The sequence below is a fragment of the Aquarana catesbeiana genome, linkage group LG05, assembly GCF_042186555.1.
Source record: "Aquarana catesbeiana isolate 2022-GZ linkage group LG05, ASM4218655v1, whole genome shotgun sequence".
NCBI lineage: Eukaryota > Metazoa > Chordata > Amphibia > Anura > Ranidae > Aquarana > Aquarana catesbeiana.
In genome coordinates this window covers 52058624-52082295 of record NC_133328.1, presented here as the reverse complement: position 1 = coordinate 52082295, position 23672 = coordinate 52058624, and the positions used below count along the sequence as shown (strand labels likewise).

Below are 23672 nucleotides of genomic sequence, written 5' to 3'. Positions count from 1 at the left end.
TTGGATTTTTCTTTTGAATTTAGAAAAATTTAAACGGGTAACCAGGGATGAGAATAAAGGGGAACAAACAGGGTTTTAGTATAGGGGCCTTCTGCACCCTATGGATAAAGCTGATGTCCATGTTTCATGTCACTTTAAATAGTTTGGACCAAGCTGGTCCAAATGAACTATTTGCTTCACTAAGTGCTGCAGTGTCTCTAAGAACCGTATGTACTGCATGTAACTTCAACTACATACAGTCTGAGAGTGTGACATCATCAAGACCGCTCCTCCCACTCAGCCAATCAGAGGAAGATTTGTATTCATTCACAGAATGAGTGCCACTCAGCCAGACTCTGTTTTGTGTCAGGTGTGAGAAGGTCTCTCTGTCTCACAACCAGAACCCAGCACTGTGTAATGTATGTAGCTGAAGTTACATGCAGTACATACAGTGCTAAGAGACACTGCGGCACTTAGTGAAGCAAATAGTTCATTTGGTCTAGACATGTGCAATTCATTTTGGTCGGAATCTAAATTCTCACAAATTTTTGGTTATTCAGGGTTTTCGGATGTATCCAAAACTCTGAATAACAATAGTAACGAAGGTCATTGAAATTAGTTTAGTTTCATTTTGTTTATTTGTTTTCCAAATAATTTCACATTTTTGGAACAATTTGAACTCGGATCGATCGAACAATGATCAAACGATCTGAATTCTGTATGAAGAATAGCTAGTTATTAAGGAGCTGCCCAGGGAGCCGGACGCCGCGTCCTTAACAACCGATGACTCAGCTGATAAGTCATCGGTTGTTAAGGGCACGGCAGCCGGCTTTCTGGCCCACTCCTTAATAACCAGATATTCTTCACACAGAATTTGGATCGGTCAATCATTTTTCGATCGATCCAAATTCCTATTGTTCCAAAAATTTGGAATTTGTTAGCAAATGAATAAACTAAACTATACAAATTCCAAAACAAAATTAGTAACATAACGAATCTATCTGAAGTGAAACTAAACAAATTTTTGTTCTGCACATGTCTAGTTTGGACCAGCTTGGTCCAATAGAACTATTTAAAGTGACATGAAACATGGACATCAGCTTTAAGGCTAGTAGCATGAGGAGGCGGGAGAGGGGTAAGTTAGACTCGGGAGTACTGGAAAAGGGAGAAAAGAGGGAGATACTTAGGGATGGGATTATAACGTTAAGGTGTGTTTCATGGGGGAAAGGGTGGAAAGAATGGAGTAAAGAGAATAAGGAGAGCCACAGAGGGGCGAGCAGAGAGTTATAAAAGATGGAGGTGATTGATGGGTGTTAGTAAAGTACTAACATCCTCTCTCATTCCACTCCAGCCATCAGGTATTTGCCTTATCCAAGTGTAACAATGTCCCAGGCTTCCTTTCATTTAATGAGGACCAGAACCAGGGATAGCTGACATCCTTCTGTATGTAGTGGGTTGTGAGCCATGGTGGATGCAGAGTAGTTAAAGTTATTGGGCGCCAGACACTTCTTGAATGCAAAAGAAAGTTTATTTTTCTTAACAAACTTTTTTGGGGGGAGAGAGGGTTAGGACCAGGACACCCTTAGGTAGTTGCAAGATTAATTGGCAGACTCTGAGACTACAGCCATGCAGGGAAAAGCATCCAGCAAGACGCCACATCTGCATGTGTAGGAATGCTGTCTCTTATGGCAACAGTCTTTAACAGTTCCTAACACAAAGCTTAACAGTTCTTTCACTTTCACTACAATTGCTCCTTGTAGTTCTTCAGCCCGCTGAGCTCCTGGTCTCTCACTAGACCCGCTGATTCATTGCCACTGAATCCCTTGAGTTCCTCCAATCTTCACGGTGGTATCTTCCTCAAGCATCATCCCCACTTCTCTGCTGGGTCCCCAGCTTGGCACTCCTGATACTTCTCAAGCTTCACCTCACTGGCCTGTTCGGTCCCTGGCTTGACACACAAGGCTGCTCTGCAAGCGTCACCTCCGCTGGCTGGGTCTCTGGCTTGATACCCACTGAAGTTTCCCGATTTTTCATCGTTCGTGGTTGGTGAGAATGCTGCTCTGGTACTTGCTTCAGCTACTCACTGTGGTCCCTGTTAATAAGGCATATAGTGCCTTATTGTCGACAGGTTCCCTTCTACCTCCGACCACGACAGGTTCTCCGGCCGACAGAACTGTCACTTCTGGTTGGACTGTAAGCAGCAATCCCAACCCTGCGCTGCTCTCTTGCTTCTGGACAGGCACTCAGACAGCCTAGCAGTCAGATGTGCCCGGAATAGGTACCATCTCCGGCCTAGCAACCCGGGCAATACGATACACGTCCACCCACACAGCTGTCCAGGTGGCACAGAACATAGATCACCTGACTCTACCCGAATATATAGGCTCTCCCAGCAAGCCAAGCGATCCAAAAAAAACCCTGCCCATTGGCTGAGATACCTCATATACCCATAACCTGACCTTGCGTTGCTCTTCTCGTATCAAGTACCACCAAGTACCTGGCCACCTAGTGGTAGAAGAGAAAAGTGCAACAAGGCCAAACTTGGGGAGAAATGAATAGATCTCTTCCAATCAACCAGGATAACTACACCTGGCAAGTAAACTCCAGGGTGCTACACAAGATAAATATGTTTTTCCATTATTACAATTATAGGGCAAAAGAGTAGTATTTTTGGGATAAATAGGGGCCCAGGGAGGCATATGGGGTATATAATTATAAGGGATTCTGTAAGTAAGTTAGGGCTCAAATGTTTCACAGTGCTGTTAGTGTTTTTCAACTTTTTTCAGTCAAGGTACCCTCTAAAATTATGGACAGTCTGAAAGAACCCCCTTCTAAAATGTAAAAAATGATTCTAATAGCTTTACATAATGAAACAACACCCACACACATAGGGCACCCAATGTTAGAGGTGATTTATTCTTCCAAAGCAAATTGCACACTGGTACTGACCAGTATTCCAATGTTTCTCTTCTCCCTCAATTTCTCTCCATCAGTCAGCTAAAGTCACCCCAGTGCTGAGGGAGAGGGGCACAGGAGGGTCAAACAAGGATGTTGTGGAGGCGACAGATATCCTCCTTATCTACTGATGGCATCATTGGTTATTAGGATGCCAGTGTCTAAAAAGTCGTAATGGAGCATAATGAAAACCCATGGCTCTGTGTAACTAAAAGGCACCTGCTGGCTTGTATACAATTTTTGATCAATTTGTAGGCATTTTGCCAAGGCACCCCTGAAGAAACCTCAAGGCACCCCATGGTGCCTGGGCAACCTGGTAACTAATCTTTTTTGCCCTAAGTGTTGTTACATATACATTCCAAAGCATTTTGTTGTATATGTTTGATATAAAAAAAATACACATATTGATCATACCAGACATCTAGTGACCTTGTAACCTCCAGTAGTGAGCTTACAACACAGTCCCTCTGCTGCAGAGTCTTACCAGTCATGCTCATGTTACTTATGTGAACTACAGAACATCACCTCCTTATATTATGGAGATGAGGAGAGATGGGGTGTTCTATAGTACAATGCAGAAGCAAGCAAATTAGGGTTATAATGCTGCTCCTGCATGGATTTTGTACAAAGAGCGAGCATTGTCACCCTAGGACAGGAATAGTGTTGTTACTAGTAGGATCAACAGGTAAAAATAAAGGGAAAAAAAATGAAAATAGGACAACTAAGGCAGTCATTGCATCTATGTACTGGTAAGTTGCAATATTTAATTTTAGTTACCTGCTTGCAGATACACTTTAAATGTTTGCAAAGCAAAGGTGTGACTTGATCAATGTGCTGCTACTCCTTTATTGTCAACTCCCAAAGTTGGGCTTAAAGGATACTAGAATTTGTCTGTTAAGGCCTACCCTCTACTCACTGATAATTACCTAAACAGTGTAGTTTTAGAGATTACACAGGGTTCATAGTGCCAGCCCTTCATGTCAGCCCTTCTATATGACAGTGCTCGGGCCTGGCAATTGGCAGCTAGGCTGGGGCACTGTATCATAGGAAAATTTACTATGGTTCAACAATGAGTGCCTAGTGACCAGTCACAAGGTCTGAGTGCTGTTACATAGCAGAAGGAGATTGAGCCATCAGCACTGTACACCAATTAGCCGTAATATTATGAACATTGACAGGTTAAGTGGTTAACATTGCATTACAATGGCACCTGAAAGTTGGTGAGATATATTAGGTAGCAAGTGAACAAGTTGTCCATGAAGTTGATGTGTTGAAAGCAGAAACAATTGGCAAGCATAAAGATTTAAATGACTTTGACAAGGGCCAAATTGTAATGTCTAGCTGACTGTGTCAGAGCAACTCCAAAAGTGCAGCTCTTATGGGATGTTACAGGTTTGCAGTGGTCAAGACCTACCAAGAGTGGTCCAAGGCTAACTGGCCAAGGCTCAATGATGAACATGGGGAGCAAAGGCTGGCCTGTGTAGTCAAATCCAATAGAAGAGCTACTGTAGCTCAAATTGCAAAGTTAATTCTGCTTCTGATATAAAGGTGTCAGATCACACATTGCATCGCAGCTTGTTGTATATGGGGCTGTATAGCTGCAGACCGGTCAGAGTGCCCATGCTGACCCATGTCCACAGTCAAAAGTGCTTACAATGGGCACGTGAGCATCAGAACTGGACCACGAAGCAATGGAAGAAGGTGACCTGGCCTGATGACTCACTTTTTTCTTTTATATCAAGTAGATGGCTGGGTGGGTGTGCATCAGTTACTTGGGGAAGAGATGGCACCGGGATGCACTATGGGAAGAAGGCAAGCTGGCAGAAGCAGCGTGATGCTTTATGAAGTAGAGTCCATACCTCGATGGGGCTGTTTTGGTGGCAAAAGGGGGACCTTCTCAGTATTAGGTGGGTGCTCATAATATTATCCTGGGTGGTCATAATGTTAGTTTTGATCAGTTTTATAAACTTAAAGCAGACTGACATGGAATTTATAGAGGGCTTATTCTATTCACTCTTGCAGGCAAACAGGGCAGCTGAGAGCACAATAGTAGGGCTTCAACTAACGATTATTTTCAAAATCGATTAGTTGGCCAATTATTGGTTCAACTGATTGAATATTGGGATAAAAACCTCAAAGTGCGATGTACTGTATCATTTAGTTAATATATACATACAGTATATTAACCTCCAGCTTCTTAGGGTTCAGATGCTGATCTTCCCTGCACAGAGTCCTTAAAGTGATTGTAAACATGAGATTTTTTTTTTTTTTTAAGCATGTTATACTTACCTGCTCTGTGCAATAGTTTTGCATGGAGCAGCCCCGATCCCCTTCTGGAGTCCCCCGCTGGTACTTCTGGCTTCTCTTGCCTTTAGAGTGACCCCATAGCAAGCCACAAAATATAGTATAGAGCGCCTCTATAGCAGAGTAAAAAAATGTCTGCCTTTAGAATCACTTCCTTCTCCTTCCCAGGACTACATGTCCCAAGAGGCATTGCTTCTCACACATTCACAAATTCTCAGGCACTTTCTGACATATATGGACAGTGTACCGAGCTGTATGTGTGCTGCACTGTGTTTCCTAAAATGTCAATAAATAATACATTCTGTATTCAGGCCAACTTATCGGCTACCAACTAAAAGTTGACAACTATTATAATAACGATTATAATTTATTATGTCGATTCGTTGTTTCAGCCCTACACAATAGGTAAGGTAAGTATAATCAGCGGAAATGACAACTAAATGAAAATGTTGCTATACTCTGAAGGTGTCTGCAGGTGTTTTACCCACAACACAGGTTTACTTTAAGGGTTACTTCTATCTCTATCTATCTTCTATCTGGCAAACAACAGAAGCAAACAGTAATTCAGGCATCACCAGCTATTATTCTAAAACAATTTGTCATTGTACACATTTAGTCAGAGAACAACTCATCGCAGTGTGAAAACAAAACAGAAATCATCACCCCAAACACCGGCTGAGAATTTAAATACGGATGAGCAGAAGAGGCCGCAGCAATTTCAATAAACAGTAGGGATTTCCCTCCTTCATCCAGAAATGTGCGATTTGCGGCATGAATATTTTGAATAATTCATTCTGGAATAAAGAGGTTATGTTTTTATTCCCAGGCACAGCGAACTCGCCTCTGTTTCCTTCCCCGGCCTTGCTGTTTTGTTTTTCTCATTACAATCAGCATCAAGACTTTAATAGGAAATAATAGAAGGTGACTAAGCTGAGTACCTTCTATAATACCGGTATTTTTTCTGTATACACTGAGGAGGCTTCGTACAGCACAGGTAAACAACATTTCCTACCCCCTAAAATGTAGCGGCGAGAATAATGGATGACAAACCCCCCAACGGCAGCCCTGTGTGATATTCAGACATGAAATTGGTTGCTGTGATCATTACATAGCAGCCGGCTGTATCTTCTTTTGTTCTAATGCTTACACTGGTCTTCAGAAATTAGGCAGCTGAGGCATCTGGATACAATGTGGAGTCTAATGTCATGGTCAGAGAGGCCACTGAAACCATAGAAACCATAATGCCAAACATGTTAGGTTACTTTAGGTATAATTTGCTGCTGTAGCTCTGTACATTAACAATACTGTCCTGGGGAGCCATAGTGCACTACAATCCCATCATCTTACCTGGGCACTCTCTAGAATCAGCCTGTGGACTCCAGCTAACCAAAAAAAAAATCCCTCTCTGTACATTGCCTGGGCTTTAACATGGTTGTAAACCTAGTTACACCACTTTTACCTACAGGTAGGCCTATAATAAGGCTAACCTGTAGGTACTGGAAATATCTTCTAAACCTGCACGGTTAAGGAGATATTTACCAAATACGCTTACGTCGACATCATCGGCACATGCGCACTGAAGAAAGGTGCCATTTCTAAAGGGCCTGTGTTGTAACCGGCAGCTCCCGTGTGCATGGATGTCACACGACTCCAGCCAGTCACAGAGCCAAAGTCCACGGCCCCGGAAGGAAGATGGGTGAAGATGGATGTGGCCGCCAGCGGGGACAGCGAAGACATTGCGGGCTTCGTTTGCAGGTAAGTGCAACATAAAGTAAAGCATTGCATACTAGCCCATTATTCTTTTACTTTGCAGGGGAAAAAAGAGAAGCAAAACCCACTAGGGTTTACTTCCTCTATAACAATGAACACTTGCATTGACTGCCAGTTCACATCAGCGCGGCTTCAAAGACATCCCTGTACGACTACATTACGGCTTGCAAGTCACGTTAAAGTTGTCCCAAAATAGTGCAGAAACATTTTTCTTGAGTCGCACCGATTAGAACGGTTCCATTGCCGTTGATAGGGCATGACTTGTCATACTACTTTGGATTCTCAAGTCACATGACTAGTCGCGCCTGTGTGAGCCGGCCCTAAAGCTCGATTCACACAGGGGCAACACGACTTCAACGCGACTTTGCAACGCGACTTCAACGCGACTTGTGGATCCGACTTTGCCCTGCGACATGTGTCCGACTTTCAATGAACGGGGATCTGACTTGGATCCCCGCCACTGTGTTTGGTATGAATCTTTAGGGGGAACTCTGCGCCAAATTTTAAATAAAAAACCGGCATGGGTTCCCCCTCCAGGAGCATACCAGGCCCTTGGGTCTGGTATGGACCTTGAGGGGAACCCCCTACGCCGAAAAAACGGCGTGGGGGGGTCCCCCCCAATCCATACCAGACCCTTATCCGAGCACGCAGCCCGGCCGGACAGGAATGGGAGTGGGGACGAGCGAGCGCCCCCCCCCCCTCCTGAACCGTACCAGGCCGCATGCCCTCAACATGGGGGGTTGGTGCCTTGGGGGAGGGGGCGCGTTGCGGGCCCCCCCCCCAAAGCACCTTGTCCCCATGTTGATGAGGACAAGGGCCTCTTCCCGACAACCCTGGCCGTTGGTTGTCGGGGTCTGCGGGCGGAGGGCTTATCAGAATCCGGGAGCCCCCTTTAATAAGAGGGGGCCCCCAGATCCCGGCCCCCCACCCTATGTGAATGAGTATGGGGTACATCGTACCCCTACCCATTCACCTAGGGAAAAAGTGTCAATTTAAAAAAAAACACTACATAGATTTTTAAAGTATTTTATTAGACAGCTCTGGGGGTCTTCTTCCGACTTCGGGGGTCTCTCCGGTTCTTCTCCACGCTCTCCGGATCTTCCTCTGGCCTCCTCCGCTCTCTTCTGCCGCTCTTTTGCTAAAGCGGAGGAGCCCGGTCTTCCGTCTTCTGCCCTCTCCTCTTCTTCTGATGTTGACACGACGCTCTCTCCGGCTAGAATGCTCTCTGTGCGCTCCGCTCTGACTTATATAGGCGGTGACCCCGCCCCCTTATGCCATCACAGTCCCTGGGCATGCTGGGACTATGACTGCATAAGGGGGCGTGGTCATTGGGTGATGACCACGCCCCCTAAAACGTCACAGTCCCAGCATGCCCAGGGACTGTGACGGCATAAGGGGGCGTGGTCACCACCTATATAAGTCAGAGCGGAGCGCTCAGAGTGCATTCCAGCCCCAGAGAGCGTCGTGTCAACATCAGGAGAAGAGGGCAGAAGGCAGAAGATTGAAGACCGGGCTCCTTCGCTATAGCAAAAGAGCGGCAAAAGAGCAGAAAATAGCGGAGGAGCTCGGCAGAAGATCCGGAGAGCGCGGAGAAGAACCGGAGAGACCCCCGAAGAGAAGAAGGCAGCAGACCGGGCTCCTCCGCTATAGCAAAAGAGCGTCAAAAGAGCAGAAAATAGCGGAGGAGCCCGGCAGAAGACCCGGAGAGCGCGGAGAAGAACCGGAGAGACCCCGAAGTCGGAAGAAGACCCCCGGAGCTGTCTAATAAATTACTTTAAAAATCTGTGTAGTGTTTTTTTTTAAATTGACACTTTCCCTAGGTGAATGGGTAGGGGTTCGATGTACCCCATACTCATTCACATAGGGTGGGGGGGCCGGGATCTGGGGGCCCTCTTATTAAAGGGGGCTCCCGGATTCCGATAAGCCCACAGACCCCGACAACCAACGGCCAGGGTTGTCGGGAAGAGGCCCTTGTCCTCATCAACATGGGGACAAGGTGCTTTGGGGTGGGGGGGGCCGCAGCGCGCCCCCCTTCCCCAAGGCACCAACCCCCCCCATGTTGAGGGCATGCGGCCTGGTACGTTCAGGATGGGGGGGCGCTGGCTCGTCCCCCACCCCCATTCCTGTCCGGCCGGGCTGCGTGCTCGGATAAGGGTCTGGTATGGATTGGGGGACCCCCCACGCCGCTTTTTCGGCGTAGGGGGTTCCCCTCAAGGTCCATACCAGACCCAAGGGCCTGGTATGCTCTTGGAGGGGGAACCCATGCCGGATTTTTATGTAAAATTTGGCGCGGAGTTCCCCCTCAAGATCATCTGAGCACAAGTCGCATGCCGAAGTTGGATCATGCGAGACGGCGATCCGACTTTGATCCGACTTCAATGATAGTCAATAGGCTGAAGTCGGATCAAAGTCGGATCAAAGTAGTACAGGGAGTACGCTCTGAAGTCGGAGCGACTTCAGTAGTGTCTATTAAGACGCTCCCATTCACTTAAATGTGAATCTCTTTCTGGGGCGACTTGAGGGCGTACAAGTCGGATCCCAAGTCGTCCCAGTGTGAACCGACCCTTAAAGCTGAACTCCAGGCAGACAGCTAAATACTCCAAATGGTGGCAGTCAATCTAGGTACGGCAGTCTCCAGATGGTGAACGAGAGGACTTCAGGACCACTGCTGGCTTACATGTTTCGAAGGGATAACCTCTTCCTCAGAACGGGAAAAAAGGGGTACTAAATAAGTAACCAAAGGTCGGACTTTTAAGGCAAAGAAACAAAGGAGAAGTAACAAAAATCATGTTTATTGAAAAAAGTACATGGTATAATCACAGTGTTCAAGATCAGTGTTCAAGATCACATGATCAAGGTTCAGAGACGTAACAAAGACCTTGATCGTGTCCTGAAGAAGCCTAATGGCGAAACGCGTAGATGCACAAGGGCTCATTGTACAAATTGTATCATTCTATATGATTTTTAATCTTTTTGAACACTGTGATTATACCATGTACTTTTTTCAATAGACATTATTTTTGTTATTTCTCCATTGTTTCTTTGCCTTAAAAGTCCGACCTTTGGTTACTTATTTAGTATCCCTTTTTCCCCCTCTAATTTACGGATGTGGCATTGTGAGTGCTTTCCTCTCTTATTCTTCTTCCTCAGAGCCTAGTAGCATTCAGAGCAAGCTCCGCCAGTACCTGAAGTATCGTAAAGGTCCAGAAAATGCGTTGCTGTAATTGTGGTCTATCTATGCTGGGCGGAGGAGAGAGTATGGGGTGAAGAGAGACTGGAGCCACTGATCTGTCAAAGTCAGTAGATCACTGGACGTCCAGACGAAGCTATGCTTGCTCTGAATGTTACCCATGTCATTAGGGGTCAATGCCTAGTGCTTCAGTCCTCTGTGAGCTCTGGGATAACCGCCCTTTAGGTGTCCCTGGACAATAAACTATACACTGGGAAACACGGATCCATAACAGCAGACACCTAGTGGAATTATTCCCCTGACTGGAAATGGTATTTCATCTTCAATGTGACTTTATTTGCACTAATTGTGACTTAAGATAAGTCAACCAATGAATGCCTGTGATCAATCACTATCCACTTTATAGTGCATGTAAGATATTACGCCTGGCCAGTGACTGGTGTTGAGTCTCAACAGCCATATGCATTGGAAGATTTATCACATGCGAAAGCACTCAAGACCTTATCTTATTGCCTTAATAATTGTTTTCACACTCCCATACAGTGGTACAGTGGTACAGGGAATACCATTCCATCTTTAATTGCTGAACAGATTGACTTTCTCCACTGTAGATTATCTCGTGAGGTGTGCCCAAGGTTTAGTTCCTATCCAGGTACATTTCGAAATCCGGGGGGTTATTCACCAGTTTCAACACTATAGGGGCAATGCTCAGAATAGATGTCATATTTTGATTTACATACACACATTGTTGTGACAATAGCAAAATCAATGCGATTCTTGCCATATGACATCATGCCTATGCATCAATATTTGGCATCTGGACGCTTTGCTTTATTTGTTGTGTATTGTTATGTTACCTGTATGTCCTTGTTTGTTTTGTGGAGTTTATGCACTTTAATCAGTTACTGTAAATTCACTGGATGACACTGTAGGGCTGCTATTCCAAATGGGGGTGCAGTGCAGCACATTGCTGTTTTCTCTACTTGTCATTAATAAAATTATTTTTTGTTTAGATTCTGCTCAAGCATTGTTCATTGTCACCAATAATAACCTCTGTGCTTTACACTGGGAAAAAAACCCTCTTTTCCCCTCCTCGTTGGCTTACCTTTCCATAGTCTATCCCCCCTTCAGTCTATCATGAATGTTGCTGTCAGGCTCATCCACCTTACCAGCTGTTTAGTGTCTACTACTCCTCTCTGCCAATCCCTCCACTGGCTTCCGCTCACCCAACAAATTAAATTCAAAATACTAACTATAACTTACAAAGCCATCCACAACTCTGCTCCCAGCTACATCACTAACCTAGTCTCAAAATACCAACCAAATCGTTTTCTTCGTTCCTCCCAAGACCTCCTACGTTCATCCCTCATCACCTCCTCCCAAGCTCGCCTCCAGGACTTTTCCCGAGCCTCTCCCATCTTATAGAACTCCCTACCCCAATCTGTCCAACTATCTCCTACTCTGCTTTTAGACGATCCCCGAAAACCCTTTTGTTCAGAGAATCCTATTCTGCCCACACCTAACAACTGTCCTTTATTTTATCCATCAGCTCCTCCCCCCACAGCTATTACCTTTTGTATCACTTGACCCTCCCCCCTAGATTGTAAGCTCTAACGAGCAGGGCCATCTGATTCCTCCTGTATTCAATTGTATTGTTACTGTACTATCTGCTCCCATGTTGAAAAGTGATGTGCAAACTGTTGGCGCTATATAAATCCTGTATTATAATAATAATAATAACAATATCATGCTTATTCTGGATCAGTCACTTGCTAGGTTCTGAAACAAGTATAAAGCCAGCAGACCCTTAAAAAAGGTTGAAAACACGAGCGCCTGTATTTTTTTGCCTTGACAGGTCCTCTTTAATGCCTCCACTTGTTGAAAGCGATGAACTATACTAAATTTGCCTAATTTACTGACAGATCTGCTCATCTCCATATTTTGAAAGTATTGCAATTGCTACCATGAACAGCAAGACTTTTTCCTTGTATTCTTATCTGCTGGACAACATCTGTGGCCACGTCTTTTACATTCTTCCATTGGTAACACAGAGAGAAAAGAAAATAAATAACCCAAGACATTCTAGCCACAGCCCCTATTTATCAAATGCTTCATTGCCTTTCAAGTGAGATAATGATCATTTTGGGTGATGTTGTTTCATGGGGGTGTTTCATCACATGATTGATTATGGCAAACATGCCCATATATCAGGCTCATAAACTACTCTGGGTGGGATTATATTAACATTAAATAGATGATGGAGGTCAACCCAATGTATCGGTACCCCCGAAGGGGATGCTAAGTGTTAAGTGTCACCCTGCCCAGCCCAGCATTAAATCCTCAAACACTCCAAGGCAATGAACAGTCCATTAGCTTTGTTTTTGTATTTTATTGAGGGGATTGAACTTGGGTGGGTTATAGGAAGTATGGGATGCCCAGTGGATTTGAAAACAAAAAATTGGGACAACTTATATACACTCTGGTATATACAGGCCTCTCTTCCTCCAGCACAACTCCTACTGCAGACTATTACTCCTCAACTCCTCCAGCACTATACAAGCTTGAGCTTCCAGGCACAGCTAGGACCACATGCTTAGGCCTGATACTGGCTCAGTCAGGCCTTAGAAGCTGCCTTATGCAGGCAGGGACTGCGGGCCCCTTTAGAGTAGCAATGAAAAGTTCTTGGTGCTAGCTGACCTAAGTTTGGTTACTAAGCCCAGTAACCCATCTTCAGGCCCTACCAGCCCTCCTGGCTGCAGCTGCCTTTCTCCACTGCCCGTAACACCACACTCCACACTGCTGGCTCTGCACCCATCCCAGACTGCATGCTCCCAGCCCTCTCAGGTGTGCCTCCCCAGTCCTCTTGACTGTGCATATCACTCACCAGCCCTCTCCTGGCTGCAACCAGTTGTTCCTCTCCCTGTAGTCTTGCCCGGCAATGCTCTCTCCTGTTGTCCTCTCTTGCTCCTCCTGTGCCTCCCAGCCTTTTCATAAAATGTATATGTAGCGCTGCCCTCTTGAGGGTTGCAAAATAAATCAGTACCCCTGGTTGCCCTGACCCTGTGAGTCGTCTGCCACCTCTGACACCCTAGGTTCATACATTTTTTCTCTTTCCTCCAAATGACAGCAAAGAAGTAGTAAATACACCAGAATTGATTGAATCAGCAAAATGTACTTAATGACATAAAAGGAAACTAAATTAGAGAGTCAACTCATGTTTACACTTCAAATTGTTGTTTCCTACAGGAATGATACAAATAACTAAATAACAATCACCTATCAGATTCAAACATTTAACAGTGAACACTATAATCTCTGTGCTCAACCAGGCACATATAATGCGAACAGGCTACAGGAGAGCAGAGGAATGACTCTTATGAGTGTCAGACCCCTCTCTATTATTGCTCCTTCACACATAAATGCAGAACCGTAAATAACAAGTACAACTTTTAGCAAAGAGAACTGTATTGCAATTCAAACTGCTCTTTCAGAGAGTTCTTGGTTAATTATAGCTCTATAAACTTCAGTAAAACAAATTACTGAAGTGGGGAGGGAGGTGAAAGTAGTTCTGTGTTGTTGTGTGGCAGTCCGGTTGATCTTCAGCTAGCCCTTGATGTTTAATTGCATGCAAGGAGACTTTGGATGGTAGAATAAAGCAACTGACTCAGTAAGTTGTGAATGAACAGCAAACAATCTTCCCATGTCAATTAAACTGTAACTGGATTCACAGTGATCACTGACTTAACCACTTCAGCCCTGGAAGATTTGACTGCTCAACGACCAGGCCATTTTTTGCAATACGGCACTGCGTTGTTTTAACTGACAATTTCGTGGTTGTGCGACGCTGTACCCCCCAAAAAATTGACGTCGGGGAGGAGAGAGATCAGTACTGTCTCCTCTCCCCTGAGAGAACTGGGATTTGTGTGTTTACACACACAGATCCCGGTTCTCGCTCTGTCACGAGTGATCGCGGGTGTTCGGCGGTCATCTCGCCTGCCGGGCACTCGCATCGGCTCCAGGCACACACTGCAGGCGCGCCTCCTACAGAGTCTTTAAGGCCGATGTACAGCTACGGTGGTTCACCCAGGGGAGCCATTCTGCCGCAGTATAGCGTGGTGGCCGGTCGGGAACCAGTTAAAGATGTTACTTTCTGTGGAAATACAAGCAATAGCAGAACAATGGAAAGCAAAGATGTCTGTATATAGTGTCTATGATGTTTGGTCTAGATCCTTGGAACTAAAGATGATAAGGAGTGTAGGAGACAATGGTGTCTACATACAGTGTCTATAAGATACCACTGTTGTACACTCCCCACACTGGAACAAGAGATGATGAAGATCATGATGGTGATGATGATCTCTCATGAATGTGGCTCAAGGGATGACATCCGGCCTGCGCTGCACTGCACCACACCATGGCTCATCCAAATCTGATACCACTGCAGGATGGATGTGATGGAAACGGCCTCCAGGCTGCCGCCGGACAACTAAGGGGAGCTGTCCACAGGTGTTCCTCTAGATATCTGCCGGATGTAATTCTGCAAGTGCAGGCCACAACTCAGCTGCAACTCACACTATCACAGATTCCCTGCACACAGATCCACGCCGAGTCCCAAGAGAGCACACCAGGCCTCAATCCCTCCCTCTCCCAGTGGTCTGCTCTTCCCCATTAGCCAGCGGGTAGTTGCAGTTCCACATCATTCAGCCAGAGGTTGAATCCCATCAATACAAACTACATATCCCAAGATGCTTTGCTCCGCCTTGTCTCTGCTTAAGAAGGTAACAGGCATGGGCGTCCGCAGAACTTTTTTCAGGGGGGGGATCATTTTAGGGTCACCCATGCACCGCCCCTTTTTGACAATGTCATTATCACATTATCATGGTCAGAGACTGCAGACCTAGTACAGTCCCTAGGGTAAGTAATGGATAATAGCCAACAGGCCCTCTTACCAGACCCAGCAAAACTACAGCAGTGATCCCTCCGGCTGGACGATCGCTCACTCTGGGTTCCCCGGGGGTGACTCTGGTCATTAGTGTTGCATGTCTGTACCCTGGTAGTGGCTCAGTCGTTCTCTGGTGGCGCTGGGCAGATTGACTCTCTGGTGGCGCTGGGCAGTGTGGCTCCCTCTCTGGTGGTGCTGGGCAGCGTGACTCCCTCTCTGGTGGTGCTGGGCACCGTGGCTCCCTCTCTGGTGGTGCTGGGCACAGTGGCTCCCTCTCTGGTGGCGCTGGGCACCGTGGCTCCCTCTGTGGTGGTGCTGGGCAGCGTGGCTCCCTCTCTGGTGGTGCTGGGCAGCGTGGCTCCCTCTCTGGTGGTGCTGGGCAGCGTGACTCTCTCTCTGGCTTTCGCCCAGCACACTTCTCGTTCTTTGTCCTGTAGCACTCTCTCCCTCAGCTTTTTTCCAGGCTGCAGTCTCTCAATCTCTCTCTTGATCGAGCTGTAGCCTCCTCTCTGTGGAAAATGGGGCCGCCAATCTTTTGGACTACATGTCCCATGATGCTCTCCTCTCCTGGTCTCCTTTGATTGGCCCTCAGTTATGGCCAATAGGGTAGGAACAGAGCGGGCAGGAAGCTGGGCGGGGAACCTGGTGAGAGCCGCTGTCTCTTCTTCCTGACAGGAGAAAGGGGGTGCAAGTGGGGAAAACCTCTGACAGCCCGCAGCTTGCCTTTCTCCTGTCACAGCACCGCCGAGTTCCCTGCTGGACTGAGCAGGGAAAAGAGCCGAAGTCACACTACACTGATGGGGGGGCTTGACAGCACCTTGATGGTGTCACCCCACTGGCAAGTGGCATCCGGATGCGGGCTTCCCGCACCCAGATAGCGACGCAACTGTGCTGAATTTAAGATCCAATCCCTGATTCCAGGGGGGGGGCACATGACCCCCCTTGCCCCTACCTGCGGACGCCGATGGTAACAGGTCAGAATCACACTCAACACTAGAGGGAAACGGCTCCCCTTGCAACAATGCCACAAGTGTCTCCTGATTGCAGGAATAGGTAAATATATCCAGCTCCTGGCTATAGATCTATATATCTATATATACATATATAGATATATATATATATATATATGATTGCAAGTAAACAGATGTCACCATCATAATTAGAATTGACTCTATTAGTTAAATGGGCGATTCTCCAGGATGATTATATCCTATGCCTTGAGAGGGTGTGAGTTTGTTACATGAAATGGTCCTTAGATGCTTTTAAACTTTGTTAAACTGTTAAAATAAAAAAAATGGAAGCTGAGCGGGTCCCAAATATTTCTCCATTGAAAAACCCAAATGGCAGCACAACAGTAAACATAATAATAATGGTTACTATATACAAACTTCATTATATCACTCTCCAGCTTTATAATGTCAGATTTGATTCAGAGCAGAGAACACAATGTCTAACCTGGCAAATGGCAGCTGTAGACGGCTTCACAGAAAAATCACTTTCCAGCTGGGAATAGGCTGTTCTTTCTCCATTCGCAGAATCCGCACTGAAGTACACAAAGTTTCCTAAAAATAATAACCTTCAGTTATAAAATGGAATATTTTTCATTATGCCGTACATAAGCTATAATAATAGGATGCAGAAATTTGGTGTTATGTAACAATGATTGCAAACAATTCTGCAGCACGATTGTCTGCATATGTTGTTCTATTGTACAGTCAAACAAAAGAAAAACAAACAGTAAAGAAAAAAGTGTATACCTATTTCCTATTCAAACAAGTGTAGCACTGGTAGATTTGCGATCTACCATCTGATAGGTAAATTTAGTAAATTTCTCGTTAGGGGAAGTTAGATTTGCCTCTGTTCCAGCTTGGCTGACATTGCATGTGTTTCCATACTGGGCTGGTGGGTGTCGTTGTTACTATCGGCTAGTGTTGGAAAGGCAACGTGTCAAAGCGTATGGATGCTCTTCTGTCCCGGAGACAACTCGGTGGAGGTGGTCCTCCGAGTGGGATTCTGGGAGAGGGTATTTATGGGACAGACGCCATGTTTTAGGGTCGTTTTACAGCCACCTGCTGGCCCTCCTGGCCGACAGATATGCGTTAGAGTGCTACCTCGTGGTCCTCCGTTCCGGAGGCCTGCGTCGCAGCGCATGGGTGGGCCCAGAAGCTTGTCTGGGGCCCACTACAGCAGCCGAGGAATGGTCCTGAGCTGTCTATCCAGAGTGAAGAAGCTGGACAACCAAGGAGATCCCAGGGGGGGACCCGTCATGGAAGGATCATGCAGAGTGCTGGTCTGGAGAGGGGCCTGGTGACTCTGTTGGAGGACGTATCCTAATGTAACTTTACAGCATAGTGCTGCCGGGTTTGGCTTGAAGGTTCAAGCACTGTGACTGACATTCACCACAAAACCAATACATCCTGTGGCAGAGGATCGTACGGGTTTATTCCAAGCAAGTCTGTGGCAGAGACTTTTGTTTGTGCTACGTACTGGCTGCTAGGCAAGTGAGAGAGGCCTATCCAGGCGAGCAAAGCGTGTGTCCCACGAGGGGAGCGCATTCTATTGTAATATTCAACTCTAAAGGACATTTTTCAAGAATCCTACAGAAAGGTATTTGAGCTTTCCCTGCAGTTTCCCTTCTGCCTCTTTCCTGCTACTTCCTTCATTAATTGTTCAATAAAGCATTGAAAACGCACTCAAGTGTTGGTGCTTGTATCGTCCGGAGGTAAACTCAAGGGAACCCTAGACCCGGTGCCGGTGAAACAGAGGGAAGGAGAGTGAAGGTAACAAGCCCGCTTTAAACCAGCAGCTCCGCCGAGAGTTATTGCTACACAAGTAATTCCAGGCAATAGGTGAAATCACTCAGAAGGCTAACATGTAGACTGCAAATGTAATAAAAAAAAGAAAGTTCACTTAGTGTGAGTTCTCTAGAATCCACTGTAACCAGAATACAGAGAGCACCTCACATGTTCACTGGAAGTGCACTTCCTGAAGCCTTGGCTTCATTTATCACCAAGCAGGTTTGAATGTGCTTGGTGGAAGCGAGAAACTTCTTAGTCCTGACATATTTTTTACAACAGACTTTGAGGAGATACAGGAAGACACCTGTAATGCGTGTGTTTGGGAATTCCTCTTCTATATCACAAGCAAGGGTCCTCAGATCATCAAACTACTGATACAATGGGGTGGAATGGAATGGAGCTCTACAGCAATCCTTGGTAAAAAACCAAAAAGGGATGAACAGAGGCGGTAGGTTGTGCTCCTTTTAAGCAGCTCAGGGTTTAAATTTTAGTTTTCACTACAGCATGCCTTTAAAAGAAAACATGTAATCCTGATATTAAAGTGACTCTGTCACCATCATTTTTTTTTCACAAAAGCACCCTACACAAAAAAATGTATACCTGTCCAATGGGTGGTGGCCACGAAAGAATCAAAGAATTTGTATTCTTTACTTCCTATGTGTTGGATGCCTAATCCTCTGCTGTGTGCTACCTACATCCCTGTTGTGTGCTTTAGCTGAAACCACTATGCACAGCAGAGGGGCAGTTATTAGTAAGTGAGTTGGACCTTGAAGATTCTTTGGCAGCTATAGCTCTTAAGTGAAGACAGAAATCACCACCCATTCGACAGGTAAGCATCATTTCTTAAGTCTATTTACAAGTTTGGTATTTTACTTATCTGTGTCAGTTGCTGCCCCACCACAGCGCAGAGATACATCTATTTTTTATTAAGCATCATAGTAGATTCTCAGTTTTGTAGTAAAAAAATATATTTAAAAAAACAGCTCAGAAAAAGTAAGTGTAAAAAGAAAACAGCAGCTCTTGCTGCAATACTCACTTTAAATCTGGAGCCATCGCAGCAACTCTTTTCCACCATTAGGTGCCGCCAGTGTTTCGGGTTGAATGATGACAACATCATTCAACTTGTATTATATTTAGTGATGTTTGTGCAGTGCTAGTGAATGATGGGTGCGATGATGCCACTTACTAGGGCGGAGCTTACTAAGTGACATCATCATGCCCAGCAGCTCAGTGTTGGTTACAAGCGGCGGTGTCTTTGCAGTTGGAGTTGGGTTTGTGTTGATCCCAATCTCCAGGGAAGTGGATGTTCATTTATATATGCCAGCTAATTATTTTAACTATGTGAGCAGTTTGGATTGCCTTCTTTTGCTAATAAAAATGTTTTTAAATGGAGAGCACTAGATGTATTGTTTACAGGGATATGTTGATGCATTGTTTTAGCAAATCTGTAAATGTGTACAAAGGAGAGTTGTATTATTATTTAACATCATTCAACTTACTTGAATGATGCCCACCCACCCCTAGGAGCTATTCAGAAGTAAGGTTTACCCTTGAAGGAAAACATTCTCTTGTGTTTGTATGACATTGAATATTGCATACAGTAACTTCTGCTACTTTTTTCCGATAGACTAGGCCTTCTCGTTAAACAGACTATGTTGGGAGAAGATGACAGGAAAGTTCTTCAGATTTGAAGTGCAGGCACCTAGATGTGCACAGACCTGCAACAGCCCCCCAAACCAAAGCACCAACACTTCCTGATACCCTAGGACCTTTGACCACCCTTTCATACCTTCTGTACATTCCTATTGTTGGCAAGGCTACCGTCATAGTTATGGACCAATAGTTGTAACCTCACTCTGACATTACAAGAAAGACTAGGTGCTGTTACCACTGGGGCAACCAGTGGGTCAGAGATTTGACTCTCTGACCTCAAGCATCAGCAGTGCAGTGTGTGAGGTCAAAAAGTTGACAAGGCAAAGATCAGTAAGGGATGTCTGACCTTCTTACACCTAAGCTAAAGTGTCAAGCTTAAACAAAGTATGTATAGCTAAATAATATGTGTAAAGCTGACCGCAGGTCAGCCTGTATTTGTAGGAGGAGTCTGGCCGCATAAAGCCTGCCCTCCGTTGCCTCCTCTCCTGGTGGTCGTAGGCTCACGTGTCCCACCCACCCATTCCCTTTTCTGTTACTTTTACTTTCCATTTATTTCATACTTGGGTATGCCCCCTTTTAGGCATACTGACCACGTGACCCCGGCACACCTCAGGTCAATGTTCTCTGTTTCTCTTTTCCTTTCCTATACTATCCATAGATAAGACTCTGAGTACAAATTAGATAGATAGTAATTGAGGTAAACTTGTTGGCAGACCTTACATTTATGGTGGCAGTTCCGAAAAACAGGCACCTCCAGATTTGGATCTCCAAAACTCCATAGTCCTTTTAGGCACCTACATATCAACCACACAGCATCCAGGTAGATAATTCTCCAATCCCACATTTGCTTTTAGACAGTAAAGCTCATTATCCCATATTGCAGTAAGCAATAGTAGGAGGTATGTCAAATATTAACCAAAAACCTGTACAGCCTCTTACTTGCCAAACAGAGTGCTGGGGTTTTAGGAACCCTTGAGTGCTTAACATGGAGGTGCCATCTTTGTAGACCTTGGGCCACTTTAGGTAGAGCAAGCTTACAAGTTGTAAATATTTAGATCCCTGCATTGTGATTGTTTTTCTTTAAGCACCGGTTAAAATGCAAATAGAAAATTGCACTTTTAGTTCTTCTAATTATCCAAACTTAAATATTTATTCACCATTTGTTTATTTATGGGCTATTCAGAAAACACTTATTGGATGGCATAGTCCATATTTATTGTTTGATGTGTGTTTTTGATTTATTCTTACACCGATAATTAATATAATTTTTCACTAGAGCTGCACAAATATTATTGAAGATAATACATTGTCTATTGTCTGTGGGTGATACACAGAATGTACAGACTTGCTATTGTTATACTGTATATGATTGTTTGTTGTGATGACACATTTTGTATCATTATTTAACATCATTCAACTTACTTGAACCCACCCAACCCTAGGAGCTATTCAGGAGTAAGGTTTACCCTTGAAGGAATACATTCTCTTGTGTTTGTATGACATTGAATATTGCATACAGTAACTTCTGCTACTTTTTTCCGATAGACTAGGCCTTCTCGTTAAACAGACTATGTTGGGAGAAGATGACAGGAAAGTTCTTCAGATTTGAAGTGCAGGCACCTAGATGTGCACAGACCTGCAACAGCCCCCCAAACCAAAGCACCAACACTTCCTGATACCCTAGGACCTTTCACCACCCTTTCATACCTTCTGTACATTCCTATTGTTGGCAAGGCTACCATCATAGTTATGGACCAATATTTGTAACCTCACTCTGACATTACAAGAAAGACTAGATGCTGTTACCACTGGGGCAACCAGTGGGTCAGAGATTTGACTCTCTGACCTCAAGCATCAGCAGTGCAGTGTGTGAGGTCAAAAAGTTGACAAGGCAAAGATCAGTATTCAGCTGATGTCTGACCTTCTTACACCCAAGCTAAAGTGTCAAGCTTAAACAAAGTATGTATAGCTAAATAATATGTGTAAGGCTGACCGCAGGTCAGCCTGTATTTGTAGGAGGAGTCTGGCCGCCAGGGGCGTTGCTAGGTCTGCAAAAGATCTGGGGCTAAAGCCCATAGCAGCGGTCACCAACCTTTTTGCATGCCCGCGGGGGGGGGGGGGGGGGGCAGTGGTAAGCAATTTTTCAGGGGCGATGGCTGGTGTTGGCGCTTCAATCATCATGGCATAATGGTTGATATGGTGTCAGGGTGATTGAAGTGCATTATTTCTATTGTTACATTTTAATATATAATTAAGTGGTTCAACTCACCATACTGCAGAATCAGTGGGAGCCCTGGACGTGTCACTTACCACATCTCCTGCCACCAGATGCAGCGTGTCACTTGCCACCGTCGCCTATCACCAGATGCAGCGTGTTACTTGCCACCATCACCTGCCACTAGATGTGGATTGTCACTTGCCATGTCGTCTGCCACCAGAGGTGGATTGTCACTTGCCACTTTCACCTGGCAGCAGATGTGGATTTCACTTGCCACGTCTTCTGCCACCATTTGCAGATTGTCACTTCACCGGCCGCCAGATGTGGGTTGTCACTTGCCAACTGATGTGGATTGTCACTTGCCATGCCAGTCAGTGCCACCAAATGTGCATTGACGCTGCATTGGTGGCAGGCTGACAGCACTGGTCTATTTAGTGAAAGCAGGAGAGCGGTGATGCGGGTTGGGCAGTGAGAGATAATGTAATTTCGCTGCTCCCCGCCGCACCTCCGACATTGAAGCAAGGGGGTCTGGCTGCAAAGTGGAGCTCCACGATGACCGTGCTGTGAGGGCAGAAGAGCGCCGATTTGTGGCGGACAGTGAGAGATTATGTAATCTCTCTGCTGCTCACCGCAGCTCGCTTCCAAATTGAAGAAGCCCGGTTGTAAAGAACTCGCTTCTTTCCTCTCCTCCACCTCTCTCATGCAGCCAGCCCCCCTGCCACAGCAGCCGCAACCCACTGGATAGGCAGGGACCCTGCGGCAAGAGACTAGGAGCTATGGGTCCCAGATTTGGGGCTATAGCCCCAATAGCCACCCCCTAGCAACGCCCCTGCTGGCTGCAAAAAGCCTGCTCTCCGTTGCCTCCTCCCCTGATGGTCGTAGGCTCACGTGTCCCACCCACCCATTCCCTCTTCTGTTACTTTTACTTTCCATTTATTTCATACTTGGGTATGCCCCCTTTTAGGCATACTGACCACGTGACCCCGGCACACCTCAGGTCAATGTTCTCTGTTTCTCTTTTCCTTTCCTATACTATCCATAGATAAGACTCTGAGTACAAATTAGATAGATAGTAATTGAGGTAAACTTGTTGGCAGACCTTACATTTATGATGGCAGTTCCGAAAAACAGGCACCTCCAGATTTGGATCCCCAACTCATAGTCCTTTTAAGCACCCATCAACCACACAGCACCCAGGTAGATAATTCTCCAATCCCACATTTGCTTTTAGACAGTAAAGCTTATTATCCCATATTGCAGTAAGGAATAGTAGGAGGTATGTCAAATATCAACCAAAAACCTGTACAGCCTCTTACTTGCCAAACAGAGTGCTGGGGTTTTAGGAATCCTTGAGTGCTTAACATGGAGGTGTCATCTTTGTAGACCTTGGGCCACTTTAGGTAGAGCAAGCTTACAAGTTCTAAAGATCCCTGCACTGTGATTGGTTTTCTTTAAGCACCAGTTAAAAAGCAAATAGAAAATTGCACTTTTAGATCTTCTAATTATCCAAACTTAAAAAGTAGCACAGTGGGGGTTATTTACTAAAGGCAAATCCTCTTTGCACTACAAGTGCAAGCTACAAGTGAAATTGCACTGAAAGTGCACTTGGAAGTGCAGTCGCTGTAGAGCCGAGGGGGACATGCAAGGAGAATAAAAAACAGCATTTTAGCTTGCACATGATTGGATAATAAAATAAGCAGAGCTTCCCCTCATTTTAGTGCAATTTCAAGTGCACTTTGCACTTGTAGTTTGCACTTGTAGTGCAAAGTGGATTTGCCTTTCATAAATAACCCCCCATGTCTGCTTTGAAACGTATATTTTATGTAGTCATTTTTGAACGTGGTATTTTTATGTTGTATGAAT

General features: G+C 45.4%; 1 protein-coding gene across 1 annotated transcript in view; it reads right to left on the bottom strand.

The window, feature by feature from the left end:
• Nucleotides 1-23672, bottom strand: part of MALRD1 (MAM and LDL receptor class A domain containing 1) — a 737846-nt gene that overhangs the window by 517137 nt on the left and 197037 nt on the right. The window contains exon 11 of the mRNA XM_073629748.1: nucleotides 16596-16702. Within this exon, the coding sequence (XP_073485849.1) occupies nucleotides 16596-16702 (107 nt within the window). The remainder of the gene's footprint in view (nucleotides 1-16595; nucleotides 16703-23672) is intronic.